The 22,073-nt window shown below is 39.0% G+C and overlaps 1 protein-coding gene across 1 annotated transcript in view; it reads right to left on the bottom strand.

Annotated features, from left to right (window-relative positions):
- atg4da (autophagy related 4D, cysteine peptidase a) overlaps positions 1–22,073 on the bottom strand; it is a 51,531-nt gene that overhangs the window by 15,500 nt on the left and 13,958 nt on the right. Inside the window, exons 2-8 of the mRNA XM_061976987.1 lie at positions 13,182–13,452; positions 13,006–13,089; positions 9,837–10,010; positions 3,233–3,584; positions 1,405–1,469; positions 1,189–1,328; positions 1,041–1,119 (exon numbers count right to left, since the gene is read on the bottom strand). Of these exons, the coding sequence (XP_061832971.1) occupies positions 1,041–1,119; positions 1,189–1,328; positions 1,405–1,469; positions 3,233–3,584; positions 9,837–10,010; positions 13,006–13,089; positions 13,182–13,398 (1,111 nt within the window). The 5' untranslated portion in view covers positions 13,399–13,452. The remainder of the gene's footprint in view (positions 1–1,040; positions 1,120–1,188; positions 1,329–1,404; positions 1,470–3,232; positions 3,585–9,836; positions 10,011–13,005; positions 13,090–13,181; positions 13,453–22,073) is intronic.

Genomic DNA, 22,073 nt, shown 5'->3' with positions numbered 1-22,073 from the left:
TGGAGTGTGTGGATGGTGGAACAGTTCAAACCGGTTGAGAAATGTGGGAAATGAAGGTGGAATGGTCAAAATGGTTGAAAAATGTGGACTGAAAACTTTCCAAATAGGGCTTTGGAAAATCGGCAATTCTGGTAATTCCTGGAAACATTTTTTACTTGGAAACTGGAATTGTGATTGTCTAAGGTGAGTGGAGCATGTGGATGATGGAACGGTTCAAACCGATTGACAATTGTGGGAATTGAAGGTGGAATGGTCAAAACGGTTGAAAAATGTGGACTGTGAAAACTTTCCAAATAGGGCTTTGGAAAATCGTGAATTCCTGGAATTTTTTTTTAAATTTTGAGAATGGAAGTTTGATTGTCCAAGGTGAGTGGAGTGTGTGGAACGGTTCAAATCGGTTGGGAAATGTGGGAATTGAAGGTGGAATGGTCAAAACGGTTGAAAAACGTGGACTGTGAAAACTTTCTAAATAGCGTTCCGGAAAATCAGGAATTCTGTGAATTCCTGGAATTTTTTAAAAACTTGGATAATGGAAGCTTGATTGTCCAAGGTGAGTGGAGTGTGTGGATGGTGGACCAGTTCAAACCGGTTGAGAAATGTGGGAACTGTGCAAGTTTGAAAATTGGCCCATTCGTTTTCAATGGGAAAAATCACCCGGAAAACCGGCAATTCTGGGTAATTTAGGATATTTAAAAAAATACTTTTTTAGGGAGCTCACGATTCCCGGTTGAGCCGAACATTTTAATACTCGAACGGTTCAGATTGGATGAAAACTGTGGGCTGTGAAGCGGCGGAATAATAATAAATGTTTTTGGTGTAGAATCTTATTGTGTGAATGTTTGGACACTCACACAAATATAATGTACAAATATATTTTCTCAAGCTGCCGTGCGTCCACTGGTTCCCCCTCACCCTGGAGAACTACTAAGATGTATGAAATAGTCCTAACTTGTAAAGAAATACGTTCTTTTATCATTCTTTCGAATAAGAACATCTAATTTAGCTCCATATCAAGACAACAAGACGATGCTCGTTCTTACCTTGGAAGCCAACAAAATAGAGTGAGTGCTTTGGTTTTCCTCCAATGATTCCAATACAACATTCCAGCTTTAGAATGTTCTGGGGGAAAAAAACACTGTTTTATTATGAAATAGTGTGAAAGAAGAGTAATGAGAAGCACCAACGGACCTTGACACATTCAATGTAAGATGGGTTGAGGGCCTCCCCGCCCAGACGAACGGGCACCAGGATGATGACTGACTTCCAGGCTTCTGGGGGAGTCTGGCTGAGTGACGAGTCACACAGGTGCGCCACGTCCTCTTTGTACACTGTGATCCGGCACAATAATAATCAAGTCACGTGGTGCTCTGGTGTGACCCGATGAACGGACAATGGAAGTGTCACCTGTACAATCCTGAGCCACGTACACAGCCAGGTTGTGGACAACAGTGGATTTGGCCAGAGCTTTCCTACGAAAAATAAAATCTCATCAAATACCATTATCTGTACGTTCACTGTATAATAGGGATGTCCCGATCCGATATTTGGATCGGATCGGCTGCCGATATTTGCCAAAAATTGCGTATCGGCAAGGCATGGGAAAATGCAGATTCAGATCCAGTTTAAAAAGAAACTCCGGTCTGTGTTTTCCAACGCACCGATTTAAATAATACATTCCACTTTTCTGCTGCTCCCTAATTTCCGTTCCGCATTTTCCAGCACACCTTCAACACATCCACAGGTCTGTGAATTCTCACACAGTTGCTTTTAGCTGCTGGCATTACACGACAGGCTCTTCTCACTCTTTCCTGTGTCACCCTCTCACAGACAGCAAGTGCACCTTCTTACACACGTCACATACTGTCACGACATACGTCACATACTGTCACGTCATACGTCACATACTGTCACGTCATACGTCACATACGTATACGTCCTCCCCGAGCAGAGAGGTAGCAGCCTGGCTAACGTTAGCTGTGATGCTAGCGCAGCCGTGCGAGCAACGCTCCCTCTAAGGTGCTCGCCTGTGCAATTGCGCACTGTTTAAGCGTCCTCTGCGCATAGCAAATCTATGCCACGCACAAAATCAAATAAAAAAATAAGCGCATAACAATTTTCGACACACGGACACGACAGAGAAAACAGTTTTTGTCATCATTGTTCAAATATTATGACGTCTGTCGAGACGCTTATCTCCATTCGGTGCCACACGCCCACACCATCAAAATGCCGAGGAAAAAATTTCCACATCAACACCGTATGAAAAAATTTGTGATTTTTTTTAGTTGTGATTTCCTTCTCTGCATGAAAGTTTAAAAGTAGCATATATTAATGCAGTATGAAGAAGAATGTTTTAATGTAGACATGCAAGCCTTGAAAGAACATTTTGAAAATGAAGATTACATTTCCTGCAAATGGGTGCATTTCTACCCTATATTTTAACTTTAGATTTATTCTCATATCAAACTCTTTTGGCTGTCTTTTTGACACTTACATCCGGCGCCCCCCTCCACACCCTGGATTATAAATAATGTAAATAATTCAATGTGATTATCTTGTGTGATGACTGTATTATGATGATAGTATATATCTGATAGTATATATCTGCATCATGAATCAATTTAAGTGGACCCCGACTTAAACAAGTTGAAAAACTTATTGGGGTGTTACCATTTAGTGGTCAATTGTACGGAATATGTACTTCACTGTGCAACCTACTAATAAAAGTCTCAATCAATCAAAACACAGAATCATCATACTGCTGTGATTATATGCATCAAGTGTTCATTCAAGGCTAAGGCAAAATATCGAGATATATATTGTGTATCGCAATATGGCCTTAAAATATCGCAATATTAAAAAAAGGCCATATCGCCCAGCCCTAGTTCAATGATGCCATTTCTGTTTGTCATGTATAATTTTGTCTATTTTGTGTTTATCCTTGAATAAACAGGTCAGTTTCTTGTTACCATCCATTGTGTATTATTCAAACTCCCCTAATTCAGCTGGCTAGTTGTTATCAAGAGTACTAAAACCCTTTTCAACATGATTCTGACAACTAAGAAGGCTAAATAACTTTAAACTTTAATACATGCTCGGATAGGCCAGTATCGGTCAGTATCGGTATCGGTCAGTATCGGTATCGGATCGGAAATGCAAAAACAATATCGGTATCGGATCGGAAGTGCAAAAACCTGGATCGGGACATCCCTACTGTAGAACGGATCCTTACCGCAGTATATGTGCCACTATGGAGGGGCCGTACCAGTCACCGGCTTTCTTTCCAGAACTCCGGCCTATTCCCACCAACTGGTGGACTCCAAACGGTGCTAGAGGTTGATCCCCGAACCAGGTGAGCAGCCTGTGGTGGATGTGCTCGGCTCGTGGGTCCCTTATAGACTCCGGTCTCTTCCTCTGGCTGGATCTGAGCGTTGGATCGCTGGGCAGGGTCTTTTCAGGGGTGCAGTTCCCTCGCGGGGAGCCGAAAGAGGGGATGGGGACCCCGCCGACCCTCGCCGGTGAACGCGTTCGCAACACTTCAAAGTCCACGTCAGTGAGCTGTTGAGCATCTGGCCAGGTCCAGTCTGCAGAACACAATTTTTCAATCATGTTTGTCTTAACACCCAAATACAATGTTCAATCTTCAACTGTCAAGAGCAGACGTACACTCACTGGTCAGAGCAGGGGTGTCCACACTTTTTGACGTCAACAGTATACATACAGCAATGTTAAAGGGGAACATTATCACCAGACCTATGTAAGCATAAATATATACATACCTGCCAACTTTTGAAATCAGAAAAACCTAGTAGCCAGGGTAGGTCCAGGACAGAGTCCTGGTGGGGGGTTCAGGTTCGCCTCCCGACGCAAAATGATTATTAGCATTCAGACAGGTTAAATGTTGTTAAAACCATCACTTTTCTATCAGTCGCAGTGACTTTTCAAAACAAAAATATTACAGCAAAAATCATATGGGTTGATTGACATGTTTATTCTGTAAGCTAACTTCAATAGTTTGAAATTATTTTGACAGTTAATGCCAGTTATCCTGTCAACCTTTCACAAGACTTCAATTTGTTAATTGAAAGTACCGTATTTTCCGCACTATAAGGCGCACCGGATTATTAGCCGCACCTTCTATGAATTACATATTTCATAATTTTGTCCACCAATAAGCCGCCCCGGACTAAAAGCCGCGCCTACGCTGCGCTAAAGTGAATGTCAAAAAAACGCTGCGCTAAAGTGAATGTCAAAAAAACAGTCAGATAGTTCAGTCAAACTTTAATAATATATTGAAAACCAGCGTTCTAACAACTCTGTCCCAAAATGTACGCAAATGTGCAATCACAAACATAGTAAAATTCAAAATGGTGTAGAGCAATAGCAACATACCGGTAATGTTGCTCGAACGTTAATGTCACAACACACAAAATAAACATAGCGCTCACTTTCTGAAGTTATTCTTCATTCGTACCGGTAAATCCTTCGAATTCTTAGTCTTCGGTGTCCGAATTGAAAAGTTGCGCTAGCGTGGCTTCCAAAATGGCGGGCTCCGTCTCTTCGAAATCATCGGATTCAGTGTCGCTGTTGTTGTGCAGCAGTTCTGTGAATCCTGCCTTCCGGAAAGCTCGGACCACAGTTGTGACAGAAATATCTGCCCAGGCATTTACAATCCACTGGCAGATGTTGGCGTATGTTGTCCGGCGTTGTCTGCCCGTCTTAGTGAAGGTGTGTTCGCCTTCGGTCATCCATTTTTCCCACGCAGTTCGCAGTCGTGATTTGAATGCCCTGTTGACACCAATATCCAGCGGTTGGAGTTCTTTGGTTAATCCACCCGGAATGACGGCGAGTGTTGTATTTGTGTGCTTCACTTGTTTTTTGACACCATCTGTGATGTGGGCGCGCATAGAGTCATATATCAACATGGACGGAGCAGCGTGAAAAAAGCCACCCGGCCGCTTCGCGTAAACTTCCCTTAACCACTCGCTCATCTTTTCTTCATCCATCCATCCCTTCGAGTTAGCTTTTATGATGACGCCGGCTGGAAAGGTCTCTTTTGGCAAGGTCTTCCTTTTGAATATCACCATGAGTGGAAGTTAGCATGGCAAGCTAGAACCACAGTGAAGGATGACTTCTCATTCCCTGTGGAGCGAATATTCACCGTACGTGCTCCCGTTCCACAGTGCGGTTCAGTTGCTGTGAAATACGGTAGTAATCCGTGTGCGGATGGAGAGATTGCGTCTTTTTATGACCCGGATCGTTTAGTAGGAGCCATTTTGTGGTCTTTACAGATGTAAACAGGAAATGAAACGTACGGTGATATCCGCGCGTTTTTTCTTCTTCTTCCGGGGGCGGGTGAAGCGCTTCCTGTTCTATGGGGGCGGGTGAAGCGCTTCCTGTTCTATGGGGGCGGGTGCTTTCCTTGGCGGTTGCTTGCGTAGAAGAAGAAGCGCTTCCTGTTCTACCGGGAAAAAAGATGGCGGCTGTTTACCGAAGTTGCGAGACCGAAACTTTATGAAAATGAATCGTAATAAAGCGCACCGGGTTATTAGGCGCACTGTCAGCTTTTGAGAAAAATTGTGGTTTTTAGGTGCGCCTTATAGTGCGGAAAATACGGTATAAACACTTTTTACAGTAAACAAATGGTAAAACAGTACTAAATTCCATTTTAAAAAAAATTGGTGTCTTTATTAACTTTCTGTCCAAGCTTGTATAATCTACTGCCTTGTTCAATTGTAAAAAATATTCTGTGCCTAAAATTCACATTTCTATCACAATTATCATACTGTAAAATTTTTTTTTTTTTAATTAATGAAAAAACTTATTTTTTATCACTGCAACCGTAACCCGGAATAGGTTGATGAAAACCGTACTAATTACGGGAAAACCGGAGTAGTTGGCAGGTATGTATATACCTTGATGTTGCAGAAAAAAGACCATATATTTTTTTAACCGATTTCCGAACTCTAAATGGGTGAATTTTGGCGAATTAAACGCCTTTCTATTATTCGCTCTAGGAGCGATGACGTCACGTTATGACGTCACATCGGGAAGCAATCGCGCCATTTTCTCACTTTCGTCGGTGTGTTGTCGGAGGGTGTAACAACACGAACAGGGACGGATTCAAGTTGCACCAGTGGCCTAAAGATGCGAAAGTGGCAAGAAATTGGACGAAATGTGTTCAAAATACGAGGGTGTGGGGAAAGCCGACGAAATGGTCAGTCGTTTGTTCCGCACACTTTACCGACGAAAGCTATGCTACGACAGAGATGGCAAGAATGTGTGGATATCCTGCGACACTCAAAGCAGATGCATTTCCAACGATAAAGACCCTAACTTCCCTGGCCTGCTGACATCAACTCCAAAACTGGACAGAGCAGCTTTCAGGAAAAGAGAGCGGATAAGGGTATGTCTACAGAATATATGAATTGATGAAAACTTTATTCATTACTCGCGGTTTTACGTAAATTATTATACATAAACTGTGTTTAACAATAATTTAGCTTAAAAACATTTATTTTTTTCAATCATTCGAGTAGTCTTGTGTAATGCAGTATTTTGTGTCTATTTAGGTATGGTTAACCTGAGTGCTGAAATGGTGGAAAAATATATGTTCTTAGCGCGCCTGAAATGGGCTGTCTGCACTCTCAAAGTGCATGTTGTTGCTAAATGTATTTCATATGCTGTAAACCTAGTTCATAGTTGTTAGTTTCCTTTAATGCCAAACAAACACATACCAATCGTTGGTTAGAAGGCGATCGCCGAATTCGTCCTCGCTTTCTCCCGTGTCGCTGGCTGTCGTGTCGTTTTCGCTTGTATACGGTTCAAACTGATATGGCTCAATAGCTTCAGTTTCTTCTTCAATTTCGTTTTCGCTACCTGCCTCCACACTACAACCATCCGTTTCAATACATGCGTAATCTGTTGAATCGCTTAAGCCGCTGAAATCCGAGTCTGAATCCGAGCTAATGTCGCTATAGCTTGCTGTTCTATCCGCCATGTTTGTTTGTATTGGCATCACTGTGTGACGTCACAGGAAAATGGACGGGTGTATATAACGATGGTTAAAATCAGGCACTTTTAAGTGATGGGTAAAATTTTGAAAAAAACTTCGAAAAATAAAATAAGCCACTGGGAACTGATTTTTAATGGTTTTAACCCTTCTGAAATTGTGATAATGATCCCCTTTAATATTTGCTTACATGTCCCTTGGCAAGTTTCACTGCAATAAGGCGCTTTTGGTAGCCATCCACAAGCTTCTGCTTGAGTTTTTGACCACTCCTCTTGACAAAATTGCTGCAGTTCAGCTAAATTTGTTGGGTTTTTGACACGGACTTGTTTCTTCAGCATTGTCCACATGTTCTCAATGGGGTTTAAGTCAGGACTTTGGGAAGGCCATTCTAAAACCTTCATTCTAGCCTGATTTAGCCATTCCTTTACCACTTTTGAGGTGTGTTTGCGGTCACTGTCCTCTTGAAACACCCAACTGCGCCCAAGACCCAACCTCTGGGGCTGATGATTTCATTGTCCCATTTACTCTCTGTAAAGCAGCAGTTCCATTGGCAGCAAAACAGGCCCAGAGCATAATACTACCACCACCATGCTTGACGGTAGGAGTGGTGTTCCTGGGATTAAAGGCCTCACCTTTTCTCCTCCAAACATATTGCTGGGTATTGTGGCCAAACAGCTCCATTTTTGCTTCATCTGACCACAGAACTTTCCTCCAGAAGGTCATATCTTTGTGATGTCAGATGAAACAAAAATGGAGCTGTTTGTCCACAATACCCAGCAATATGTTTGGAGGAGAGATGGTGAGGCCTTTAATCCCAGGAACACCATGCCTAGTTAGTTAGTTAGTTTATCATTTCTTTGGTCAGTGGTCAACAAAATAAACAAACAGTTTCATAAATTGAAAATGTTGCAGACCGAAAGGGTTTAGGCTGAAGTTGAACACTTATTGCGCCTAACCCTACCGTCAAGCATGGTGGTGGTAGTATTATGCTCTGGGCCTGTTTTGCTGCCAATGAAACTGGTGCTTTACAGAGAGTAAATGGGACAATGAAAAAGGAGGATTACCTCCAAATTCTTCAGGACAAGCTCAAATCATCAGCCCGGAGGTTGGGTCTTGGGTGCAGTTGGGTGTTCCAACAGGACAATGACCCCAAACACACATCAAAAGTGGTAAAGGAATGGCTAAATCAGGCTAGAATGAAGATTTTAGAATGGCCTTCCCAAAGTCCTGACATAAACGTGTGGACAATGCTGAAGAAACAAGTCCATGTCAGAAAACCAACCAATTTAGCTGAACTGCACCAATTTTGTCAAGAGGAGTGGTCAAAAATTCAAGCAGAAGCTTGTGGATGGCTACCAAAAGCGCCTTATTGCAGGTAAACTTGCCAAAGGACATGTAAGCAAATATTAACATTGCTGTATGTATACTTTTGACCCAGCACATTTGCTCACATTTTCAGTAGACCCATAATAAATTCATAAAAGAACCAAACTTCATGAATGTTTTTGTGACCAACAAGTACCGTATTTTTCAGACTATAAGTGGCAGTTTTTTTTTCATAGTTTGGCCGGGGGTGCGACTTATACTCAGGAGCGACTTATGTGTGAAATTATTAACACATTAGCGTAAAATATCAAATAATATTATTGATCTCATTCACGTAAGAGACTAGACGTATAAGATTTCATGGGATTTAGCGATTAGGAGTGACAGATTGTTTGGTAAACGTATAGCATGTTCTATATGTTATAGTTATTTGAATGACTCTTACCATAATATGTTACGTTAACATACCAGGCACGTTCTCAGTTGGTTATTTATGCCTCATATAACGTACACTTATTCAGCCTGTTGTTCACTATTCTTGATTTATTTTAAATTGCCTTTCAAATGTCTATTCTTGGTGTTGGCTTTTATCAAATACATTTCCCCAAAAAATGCGACTTATACTCCAGTGCGACTTATGTATGTTTTTTAATACTTCGAAAAATACGGTTTGTGCTCCAATCACTCTATCACAAAAAAATAAGAGTTGTAGAAATGATTGGAAACACAAGACATCCATGACATTATGTTCTTTACAAGTGTATGTAAACTTTTGACCACTGTGTGTATATATATATATATATATATATATATATATATATATATATATATATATATATATATATATATAAACTGGGTAAAACACGGCACACTGACAAAGCTCAACCTATTGTTACTATAACAATCTACAAGGTTAATACAGTTTGCTTCTCTTTTTCCCCCTCCATTTATCTGCTTTTTTTTGTAATTCAAGTTATCATTACATATATGAATTGTTGCATTTGAAACAATTGTATTTTTGATAACAGAGATAATTATTGTTATTATTCATTATCAACAGTACTATTTCTATTGGTTTTTTTTATTGCTCCATTTGTAGAAAGATAGTACTTTATTGATTCCTTCAGGAGAGTTCCCTCAGGAAAAATACAAGTGCAATAATGTTCATTGTCATTTCTGTGTTATTAATATTTACTTCACTAACTGCTTCTTAGATATCACTTTTACTATCATATTTGTACATATATCCTATTTGCTGATGCTGTTCTGTTGTTGTTGTCTCTGTCTAATCCCCCTCTTGTCCATGCAATTTCCCCCCTCTTTATATCCCCTCCTGCTGCACCATATAATAATATAAATCAATTTAATAAAGTCAAATACAAATAAGGCAACACAAGAAGTCTCCCACAATGTGAGTGGTGCATGTATTCACATTGGGCAAGTGCCTTCTTACAGTAATGAAGTGGCCAATGAGTGAAAAGAAGTGAAAGGCACAAACCTCTGGGCATCAAATGGACTATGAGACCCTGAGCCAGCAGCATCTGGCCGCTCCGCAACATACAGCCCCAACCGCAGTCCGTGGTCCAGCTGGAGCCCTCCAGCTGAGGGAACTCCCGTCTGTAGGTCAGCCAAATCCTGGACACGAAGTCCATGCGAAACTGATCCACTTGATCTGGTCAGACAAAAAAACACAGATCATGGAAAAAAACCCACAACGTGACAAAGAGTCTGTGTAGACTTTGGCCATGTGACACGTGAGTGATGATCTGATGCTTATCATGGAAGATGCTTTTGCATCTGTGGAATTCTTTTATCTGACATGAAACCTGTTACTTTTCTTAAAAAAGGCTTGATCTTTTAGCGGCGATAACATTTGATCTCGAAGATATCTTTTAGATTTCTACGGGAAAAATACATTCAGTTTTTGAATCCCTGTTTCTTTTAAATTGTAATTCATAACTCAAGTTAGTGAATGTTTTTAAAATTGACTATAAAAGGAAAATGGAAGAATGCAAGTAGATGAGCCGTGTCTGTATCTGACGACAACATAAACATGGAGTTGTGGAGCGAGCACATTAATCGGAAAAGATTGCACCGGCTTTGCCCTTGTGTAACACAATCAAACACTTTTATGTTAAAGTACTGAACAGATGTTTACCTTATCCCAATAAGCATCTGTTCAGTATTATAACATAAAAGTGTTTGATTGTGAGGCATTAAAAGCCACGGGTCCATCAGACCCACAAACGCTGGCTGAGTAACAACAATATGAACGTTGCACGGAAAATTCCTCTGCCAGTTTCTGCATCCCACAGGGATTCTTCTTTTGTGTTTCTGCACCTGCGGTTCCCACACAAGGTTGCAACATTGTTTGTCAACACTGTCTGCTCTCATTTTCTCGCACATTTGACCCTCTGATGTTCTGTGTACCTACACTCTGTCCTCCTCCTGTCTAGGCCTGCTGTGTGTGTGTGTGTGTGTGTGTGTGTGTGTGTGTGTGTGTGTGTGTGTGTGTGTGTGTGTGTGTGTGTGTGTGTGTGTGTGTGTGTGTGTGGTACACAGAACATCAATTTCCACACTTCTATTGGCCCCGGGTCCAGTGGACCCGGACATCTTACATGTAATAAAAATGTGTAGGGGGGTGTATGATGTGTGGTCATTAAATATGTATTCTGATATATGTTCTTCACAGAAAATGAGCCAAAGTCAGTGAGTCTCAGTTTGAAAAATGTATTAATTGTATCATTTTTCTTTTAATAAAAAATTAAAACGCGTCCCACAGACCCGAACACCACACAAGGCACGTATCGGCTTGTTCAAATCAGACTTTAATGCATCTGAGAGACTGGGTACAGGCCTCAAATGATGCTGCTGTTTTGGGTAGCAACACAGTTCTAAGAACTGATTAATAATTATTTCTAACAGTAATTTCCACTTCATTTTAAGGTGAACTGCACTTTTTTTGCATTTTCATTCACAATCCTTATGTGGGACCAGAAAACAGGTGTTATTTTTCTTTTTCTGCATTCTAACTCGTAAATAAACGCTAGCAAAAGTCAGCTAAAAAAATTAGGCAATGGGAGACGCTCTATTCTGCCTATAAAGTGCTGCAAGTATATATGTAATGTAGTAACATTCATAATAATATGTAATATATACATGATGTAAGTCTATGTCATGTAGTAACATTCATAATAACATGTAATATATACATGATGTAAGTATATATGTCATGTAGTAACATTCATAATAACATGTAATATATACATGATGTAAGTATATATGTCATGTAGTAACATTCATAATATGTAATATATACATGATGTAAGTCTATGTCATGTAGTAACATGTACTATATACATGATGTAAGTATATATGTCATCTAGTAGCATTCATAATAACATTTAATATATACATGATGTAAGCATATATGTCATGTAGTAACATTCATAATAACATGTAATATATACACGATGTAAGTCTATATGTCATGTAGTAACATTCATAATAACATGTACTATATACATGTTGTAAGTATATATGTCATGTAGTAACATTCATAATAACATGTAATATTTACGTATTTTGCTCATTTTAAGCATACAGTGGCGTATATTTCCTCTCCAAGGTTTCTCATTGTTATCCCATTGGGTTGAGTTTTTTCTTGCCCTGATGCGGGATCTGAGCCGAGGATGTCGTTGTGGCTTGTGCAGCCCTTTGAGACACTCGTGATTTAGGGCTATATAAGTAAACATTGATTGATTGATTGATATTTTCACAGATGCATCACAACGTTCACCTTTCCCTTCAACAACAAGACTACCAATCATGGCAGACTTGATGAGAGACAACAAAGACTACGTTGAGATAAATGATGATCCGGAAACTTCTATTTTTGAGCCTGAATATAAGGAGGATGATCTACAAGTTTTGGAAGCTGTGTGCTAAACCGATGCAGCTTCAGTGAAACATTAAGCATCATGTAGCAGTATTGCTAAGTGCTAAACAAGATATAATACATGATAAAACAATCACTTACTGTACAATGTCTGCTCTTACTGGGATGTTTATATCTTCCGCTTTACATCAAAAATGCATCATAATCCTCACAAAGGTTAAACAATCAGCGTATTATCCCATCTTTCTTTCTCTGGGTCAAAGTAGGATGTCAAAGTTAACCAACTTGTCGGTTTATGTCCACAACCTTCTACGATCCATGTGAGAGGCATGATTTATAATGTAGAATTCACTTTCACCAACTCAGAGGCGATGCAGCAGCTCAATATGTCAATATAGCAGCATAAGCTAGTTAGCTCTCTGTGATCACGGTGACGCTGAAAATAGTTTGTCTGTGTTAGCGCTTATAATAACATAAATGCTAATACTTGGTTAATATTCATGTCACAACATGCAAAAAGAGTATTGTTTTTTTTGTTTGCTTGTTTTAAAAAAATAATTAATACAAATATAAATGGGGTGTTATTGGCAGTTTTGGGATGTTTTTTTTTTAAGCCCATTAGCTTATTACATGCCATATTTAACAACTTAGAATGCATAACAAAATAAAAACACGTGTTCTTGTCTTACATAAGGATTGTGAATGATAGGCAAAATTAAAAAAAAAAGTTATATTTTGTGTATTATTGGTGTATATAACATGCTGTCACCTTCACTGTTGAGCAGGTAGGAGTGTCCCAGGAGGGTGATTGGGGAAATCTTATTGAAGGTGGTTTTTGATTTCACAGTCCACCCTAAAAAGGGAATGATAAGGAAGATAGATTTAAATACATCCACTTTACGTACCGTAGTTACCCTGTATACATATAGAATGTAGTATACTAACCATATTTGACATTGTTCCATGCTGACATAATTTTGGCTTTAAGCTTATCCATTTCCTCCGGCTCCTCCGTTGCTTCTATGCCAGGGTCTGGACTCTGAGGCGGTCTGGGTCCATAGCTGCCCTGCAGTGCCACGGACTGCTGCCGCCGGCTGTCCACCAGCTCGTTGTGCATCACTCCACCGACGTACTGCACTGCACTTGGGGAAACAGAGTTCATGGCCTGGAGCGCTCAGAGGTGGACTCTGGGGCTCCTCATTGCAACAATGAACACCTGGGGAGGGAGAACACGAAAATAGATATAAAGTGTAAGAAGAAGGTTTAACTGTTGACATGAGACGCATGAGGCTAGAGTTTATGTGGGCATTTGTGATGTCACAGATTGGCGGACGTACCTAAATGGGCATTTGTTACGTCACATATTGACGGATGTACTTATGTGGGTATTTGTGATGTCACATATTGACGGATGTACTTAAATGGGCATTTGTTACGTCACATATTGACGGATGTACTTATGTGGGCATTTGTGACATCACAGATTGACGGATGTACCTATGTGGGCATTTGTGACATCACAGATTGACGGATGTACCTATGTCAGCATTTGTGGTGTCACAGATTGACGGATGTATATATATGGGCATTTGTTACGTCACATATTGACGGATGTACTTATGTGGGCATTTGTGATGTCACAGATTGACGGATGTACATATATGGGCATTTGTTACGTCACATATTGACGGATGTACTTATGTGGGCACTTGTGATGTCACAGATTGATGGATGTACCTATGTGGGCATTTGTGATGTCACAGATTAATAGAGGTACATATATAGGCATTTGTGACATCACAAATTGACGGATGTACCTATGTGGGCATTTGTGACATCACAGATTGACGGATGTACCTATGTGAGCATTTGTGATGTCACAGAATGACGGATGTATATATATGGATATTTGTGGTGTCACAGATTGACGGATGTACTTATGTGGGCATTTGTTACGTCACAGATTGACGGATATACTTATATGGGCATTTGTGGTGTCACATATTGACGGATGTACTTATGTGGGCATTTGTGATGTCACAGATTGACGGATGTACATATATGGGCATTTGTGGTGTCACATATTGACGGATGTACTTATGTGGGCATTTGTGATGTCACAGATTGATGGATGTACTTAAATGGGCATTTGTTACGTCACATATTGACGGATGTACTTAAGTGGGCACTTGTGACATCACAGATTGACGGATGTACCTATGTGGGCATTTGTGACATCACAGATTGACGGATGTACCTATGTGAGCATTTGTGATGTCACAGATTGACGGATGTATTTATATGGGCGTTTGTGATGTCACAGATTGAAGGATGTATATATATATGGATATTTGTGGTGTCACAGATTGACGGATGTACTTATGTTGGCATTTGTTACGTCACAGATTGGTGGATGTACTTATGTGGGCATTTGTTACGTCACAGATTGGTGGATGTACTTATGTGGGCATTTGTTACGTCACAGATTGATAGATGTACTTATGTACATCTATCACATACTTTTATTCCATGGCTTTTAACACTGAGTGATATCCATCCTGCAATGGCGCCCCATAATACACCTGCTGTGATCCTGTTTTTATGTTTTTATTAATTCTATTTTAATTATTTATTTTTTATCGTGTTCTGTTTGTGTTGTGTTGTGTTTGCTCGGTACTCGTTTTATCTTTTAACCTGCTCATTGTACAGCACTTTGGCTACCCATGTGGTAAATTTTAAATGTGCTCTATAAATAAAGTTGATTTGATTTGATTTGATTTATGTGGGTATTTGTGATGTCGCAGATTGACGGATGTACTTATGTGGGCATTTGTTACATCACAGATTGATGTATGTACTTATGTGGGCATTTGTTACGTCACAGATTGATGGATGTACTTATGTGGGCATTTGTTACGTCACAGATTGATGGATGTACTTATGTGGGCATTTGTTACGTCACAGATTGATGGATGTACTTATGTGGGCATTTGTTACGTCACAGATTGACGGATATACTTATGTGGGCATTTGTTACGTCACAGATTGACGGATGTACTTATGTGGGCATTTGTGACGTAACAGATTGACGGATATATGTATGTGGGCATTTGTTACGTGACAGATTGACGGATGTACCTAGGTGGGCATTTGTGACATCACAAACTGACGGATGTACTTATATGGGCATGTGTGACGTTACAGATTGACGGATGTACATATATGGGCATTTGTGACGTCACAGATTGATGGCTGTACCAATGTGGGCATTTGTGACGTCACAGATTTGACGGAACGTCCGTCAAACGTTCGGCTCGACTGGGAATCGTGAGTTCCCTAAAACAGTTTAGAAAAAATATCCCGGATTACCCAGAATTCCCATTTTACCGGGATATTTTGCCCGTTGAAAATGTATAGGCCAATTTTCAAACATGCACATTTCCCACATTTCTCAACCGATTTGAACCCTCCCACCCTCCGCTCACATTGGACAATCAAACTACCAAGTTCAAATTTTTGTTCCAAAGCCTTATTTTAACCTCTTCCTGGAAAGTTTTCACAGTACACATTTTTCTACCGTTTTTGACCATTCCACCTTCAAAACATTCCTCAAATGCTCTCACGTATTCCCAATTTTCCCAAAATTTCAGGAATTCCGAAATACTCATTCTCAATTCAAACTGTTAATACGTCAACAAATTTCAACCGATTACAAAAATTCCAAAACCAACCCATTCATATCATCTAGACCAGTGGTTCTTAACCTGGGTTCGATGGAACCCTAGGGGTTCGGTGAGTCGGGCTCAGGGGTTCGGCGGAGGTCACAACACACCCGACTCATCATGTAAATAAAAAGTTCTCCCTATCGGCGTATTACGGATACAGAAACAGCAGAAGTCAGACTGATTTACAGGTGTGTAATTTGTTGTGAGTTTATGCACTGTGTTGGTTTTGTTCTTTGAACAAGGTGATGTTCATGCACGGTTCATTTTGTGCACCAGTAAAACAACATGGTAACACTTTAGTATGGGGAACATATTCACCATTAATTAGTTGCTTATTAACATGTAAATTAGTAACATATTGGCTCTTAACTAGGCTGAAGCTTAAGAGGTGACAGAGCTTTCGCCGTTGCTGCTCCCAAGCTCTGGAACGACCTACCTCTGATATTAGACAAGCCTCCGCTCTTCCTGTTTTTAAATCTCTCTTAAAAATATACTTTTATTCCATGGCTTTTAACACTGAGTGATATCCATCCTGAGATGGCGTCCCATAATACACATGCTGTGAACCTGTTTTTATGTTTTTATTTATTCTATTTTATTTATTGATTTTTTTATCGTGTTCTGTTTGTGTTGTGTTTGCTCGGTACTCGTATTATCTTTTAACCTGCCCATTGTACAGCCCTTTGGCTACCCCTGTGGTAAATTTTAAATGTGCTTTATAAATAAAGTTGATTGATTGATTGATTGATTGATTAACTAGTCATTATTAAGTACTTATTAATGCTTTATTCACTAAAGAAGGGTTCGGTGAATGCGCATATGAAACTGGTGGGGTTCGGTACCTCCAACAAGGTTAAGAACCACTGATCCAGGACAATTGTGCTAGTATCAATATTTTCAAAAATTCCCGGTTTTCTCAAAAATGACTACATTTCCAGGAAATTACCATTCAAATGAATAAACGTATTCATAGTGCTACCATTTTTTAACCCGATTCCAACCTTTCAACCATCCACCAACACTACTCTTCTGATATAGATATAGATATAGATATATATATATATATATATATATATATATATATATATATATATATACATACATATATATATATATATACATACATACATACATATATATATATATATATATATATACATACATATATATATATATATATATATATATATATATATACACATACATACATACATACATATACATATATATATATATATATATATATATATATATATACACACACATATATACAAAACATGTTTTCCCTTTCTCCAAATTCCCGGTTTTCCCGGGATTTTCTCGCCATTGACAATGAATGGGCATCATACAATCGACTCCATATTCCACATTTCTCATCCGATTCGAACCGTTCCACCACCCACACACTCCACTCACCCTGGACATTCAAGCCAGCATGTTTCCCGGTTCCGAAAATTCTCTGATTACCCGGAATTACCAGGAATCCCATTGACAATGAATGGGTAATATACAAAACTCCCCATATCCCACTTTTCTCAACCAATTCGAACCGTTCCAACATCCACAAACTCCACTCACCCGGGACATTCCAACATTTCAGTTCCACTCACGCGTATCGGCAGTTCGGCGGCTTGCGCAAATACGACATTCACATGCATTTCCTGCCGGAATTGCAAACTCTTGTTAAATGACTCAAATACATTTTAAAAATGGCTCCAGCAAAAAGAGAACTTCTCTCATGCAGGGCCAGCAGGCTGTTGTTTGAGCAGATCTTAGTACTATCTACTTCCCTATTTACTTTTTTTTAAATACTAAATACTGCTATCATGTGTGTATGTACTGTATCTGCTAACGTAGTTATGTTGTAGTTGTAAAAATAAAAGGCTGATACCGACATATAGTACAGGCCAAACATTTGGACACATCTTCTCCTCATTTAAAGGGTTTTCTTTATTTTCATGACTATTTACATTGTAGGTTGTCACTAAGGCATCAAAACTATGAATGAACACAAGTGTTATTTGCACAAGTTCTGTATTAATGTGCACTGTAGCTTGCAATATTTTCACTGCTGTCGGATGAATGCACGTAAACAAACAGTGCTTATTGTTTCCAAACAATAGCAGGGCCACAGTAAATAGGAAAACATAAGCGAGTAATAAGAGCTAAGTTACCTGGATAAAGTTGTCATTTTTCCAGATAAAAGTGTGATATTCTGAGAAGAAAGTCTCAATATTATGGGGAAATTGTGTAATTGGAAGTAAATTTAATTGAAATAAAATGAAAATATTGCTATATTATTTTGGACTTTGACTTACGCCAAAAGTGTGGACACACCTTCTCATTCGATGCATTTTCTTTATTTTATTTCCATGACTATTTACATTGTAGATTGTCCCATCAAAACTATGAATGAACACATGTGGAGTTATGTACTTAACAAAAAAAAGGTGAAATGACTGAAAAGGTGTTTTATATTCTAGTTTCTTCAAAATTGCCACCCTTAGCTCTGATTACTGCTTTGCACACTCTTGGCATTCTCTCCATGAGCTTCAAGCACACCTGTGAAGTGAAACCCATTTCAGGTGACTACCTCTTGAAGCTCATGGAGAGAATGCCAAGAGTGTGCGGAAAAGTAATCAGAGCAAAGGGTGGCTATTTTGAAGAAACTATAATATAAAACATGTTTTCAGTTATTTCACCTTTTTTTGTTTAAGTACATAACTCCTCATGTGTTCATTCATAGTTTTGACAATCTACAATGTAAATAGTCATGAAAATAAAGAAAATGTATCGAATGAGGTGTGTCCAAACTTTTGGTCTGTACTGTAAGTCAAAGTCCAAAATAATATAGCAACATTTTCATTTTATTTAAATTTACTTCCAATTACACAGTTTCTTCATAATATTTGAGACTTTTTTTCTCAGAACATCACAATTTTATCTGGAAAAAATGACAACTTCAATTCAATGGTAATACATTCTAAGATATTATCAATAGCTAGTGACATATTCTTGTAACCTGCTAGCCAAAAATGTACAACAATTCTTCTCAACAAAAAAAGGATAAATATAACTAATTTAAAACATTTGTATGCTCGTACAACACTTAAAGCCTTTAGTATATCGGTATGTGGAATTAAATTACCGAACGGATTAACCAAAGAAATCAAACAAAGCACCAATATGATTCAGTTTCAGAGACTGTTCAAACTACAAGTGTACACAAAGTACACAGAACAAGAATTATCATGAACATCTTGAAGCCTGTTTTTTTATTGAGACAAATATTATTTATTTATTTAATATTTGTATGCTTAATATGGTATATTATTTATTTGTTCACTATTTTGTTACAGAGAACAAGGAAATTGGATACAATTGCTATGGTATGAAAAGGGGTAAGATTAAAACTTAAAACTCATTTGTCTACTCTAGCCTTTAAATAGACCGCCTTTTTAGACCAGTTGATCTGCCCTTTCTTTTCTTTTCTGCCCCCCTGGATGAAGTGCTGGCTGTCCAGAGTCGAGACCCGGGGTGGACCGCTCGCCTGTGCATTGGTTGGGGACATCTATGCGCTGCTGACCCGTCTCCGCTCGGTATGGTCTCCTGCTGGCCCCACTATGGACTGGACTCTCACTATTATGTTAGATCCACTATGGACTGGACTCTCACTATTATGTTAGATCCACTATGGACTGGACTCTCAGTATTATGTTAGATCCACTATGAACTGGACTCTCACTATTATGTTAGATCCACTATGGACTGGACTCTCACTATTATGTTAGATCCACTATGGACTGGACTCTCAGTATTATGTTAGATCCACTATGGACTGGACTGTCAGTATTATGTTAGTTCCACTATGGACTGGACTCTCACTATTATGTTAGATCCACTATGGACTGGACTCTCACTATTATGTTAGATCCACTATAGACTGGACTTTCACAATATTATGCTAGACCCACTCGACGTCCATTGCATCCGGTCTCCCCTAGAGGAGGGGGGGGGGATCACCCACATCTGCGGTCCTCTCCAAGGTTTCTCATAGTCATTCATATTGACATCCCACTGGGTTGTGAGTTTTTCCTTGCCCTTATGTGGGCTCTGAACTGAGGATGTCGTTGTGGCTTGTGCAGTCCTTTAAGACACTTGTGATTTAGGGCTATATAAATAAACATTGATTGATTTATAAATAAGCTAGGCTTCTTCCTACTCCTTTTCAGACGTGCTGTCATGAAACAACTGGAATTGTGTGATGCATGACATTGTGTCGTATGCATGTTCCAAATAAACTGAAACTGAAACTGAACTATTTACTATGGCCCTGCTATTGTTTGGAAACAATAAGCACTGTTTGTTTACGGACATTCATCCGACAGCAGTGAAAATATTGCGAGCTACAGTGCACATTAATACAGAACTTGTGCAAATAACAAGCACTTCGGAACTAGTCACACAATCCTACTATTGTTGTCTGCACTATTATGGTCACTTCCAGGAAAGAAATGCATGAATGGGTGCCACAGTGACGTGTTCAAAGCAAACCGCAGTTGTCATCAGTCTTCCACAGGATTGCACAATAGTGACTCGACTTGGTAGTTTCAACAAGGAACTGCAAATAGATGAGAATAAGTCTTGGGAAAGTGCTGCTATCATGTGACTGACATTTGACTTCAGACCAGGGACTTTTTTTTCCCGCTAATCTGCATGCAAAGATGGTGTTTATCTTGATCGTTTGCAGATCACATAGCTGCACGTGTTGAATAAATGCAATTATTTATCAATTTGACACATTTAAAGCCACATTTTAACCAGGAGACGATCCAAGGCCTTTGACACCATCGATCACACATTACTTTTAAACAAAATGCAGAGGTATGGTTTTAAAGGTCTTGCTCATGATTGGTTGAAAAGTTATCTTGGTGGTAGAGAACAGTATGTGCATATGAACAATGTAGATTCAGATAAAAATATTATAACACATGGAGTGCCCCAAGGTTCTGTACTGGGACCAAAATTGTTTTTATTGTATATTAATGATATCTGCAAAATCTTTAAAAAACTCAATTGTATTCTCTTTGCTGATGATACAAGTCTGTACTGTTCTGGGCAAGACCTTGGCCAACTCTTAGAGACTGTAGAGAGTGAACTCCACATACTAAAGCAATGGTTTGATGCCAATAAACTGTCAGAGTGAACTCCACATACTAAAGCAATGGTTTGATGCCAATAAACTGTCAATCAACCTAAATAAAACAAAATATATAATTTTTGGAAATAGGAAAAATAACATACGGTGTCATATAAGAATTGATGATATGGAGATAGAAAGGGTGTATTCAACAAATTTTTTGGGAATCTATATAGATGATAAATTAAATTGGAAACTGTACATAAATATACTTAAGACAAAGATGGCAAAAAATATTGCTATGTTACATAAAATCAAAAACTCCGTAAATCAAAAGGCTCTTAACATGTTATATAATTATTTCGTACTCCCTTATCTTAATCATTGTGTTGAAATCTGGGGTAACAATTACAAAACAAACATCAACTATATATTCTTACTTCAAAAGAAAGCGATTAGAATTGTAAATGATGCAGATTATCATGACCATACCAATGCTCTGTTTATTAAATTAAAAACATTAAAACTGCATGATCTTGTTGACCTCAACACTGCTATTGTGACGTACAAAGCTCATAACCACATGCTGCCTCGGTGTCTACAGGAGAGGTTCAAACCCAGAGAGAATCGCTATGACCTCAGAGGTTCAGCTGTCTTCCAGAAAGCTAAGATAAGAACAAGCTTAAAAAGTAGATGTGTTTCTGTCAGGGGGGTTCAACTGTGGAACAGCTTGGATGATCCCTTAAAATGTTCCAGGTCCATTCACACATTTAAAAAACACTTTAAGACCAATGTCTTGGAAAAATATATCACTCTTGAATCAACACAGTAGTTAATACTATGATCAATGTTAATTAAAATACTAAATGTGGGATATAAATAGCTCCTCTCTGAGCTGCCACTTTACCGTGGTAGAGGAGTTTGCGTGTCCCAATGATCCTAGGAGCTATGTTGTCCGGGGGTTTCTATGCC

Source organism: Nerophis lumbriciformis, linkage group LG16, assembly GCF_033978685.3.
Source record: "Nerophis lumbriciformis linkage group LG16, RoL_Nlum_v2.1, whole genome shotgun sequence".
Classification (NCBI taxonomy): Eukaryota; Metazoa; Chordata; class Actinopteri; order Syngnathiformes; family Syngnathidae; genus Nerophis; species Nerophis lumbriciformis.
The sequence above is the reverse complement of the archived record's forward strand: the minus strand, read 5'-3'. Positions and strand labels throughout refer to the sequence as shown.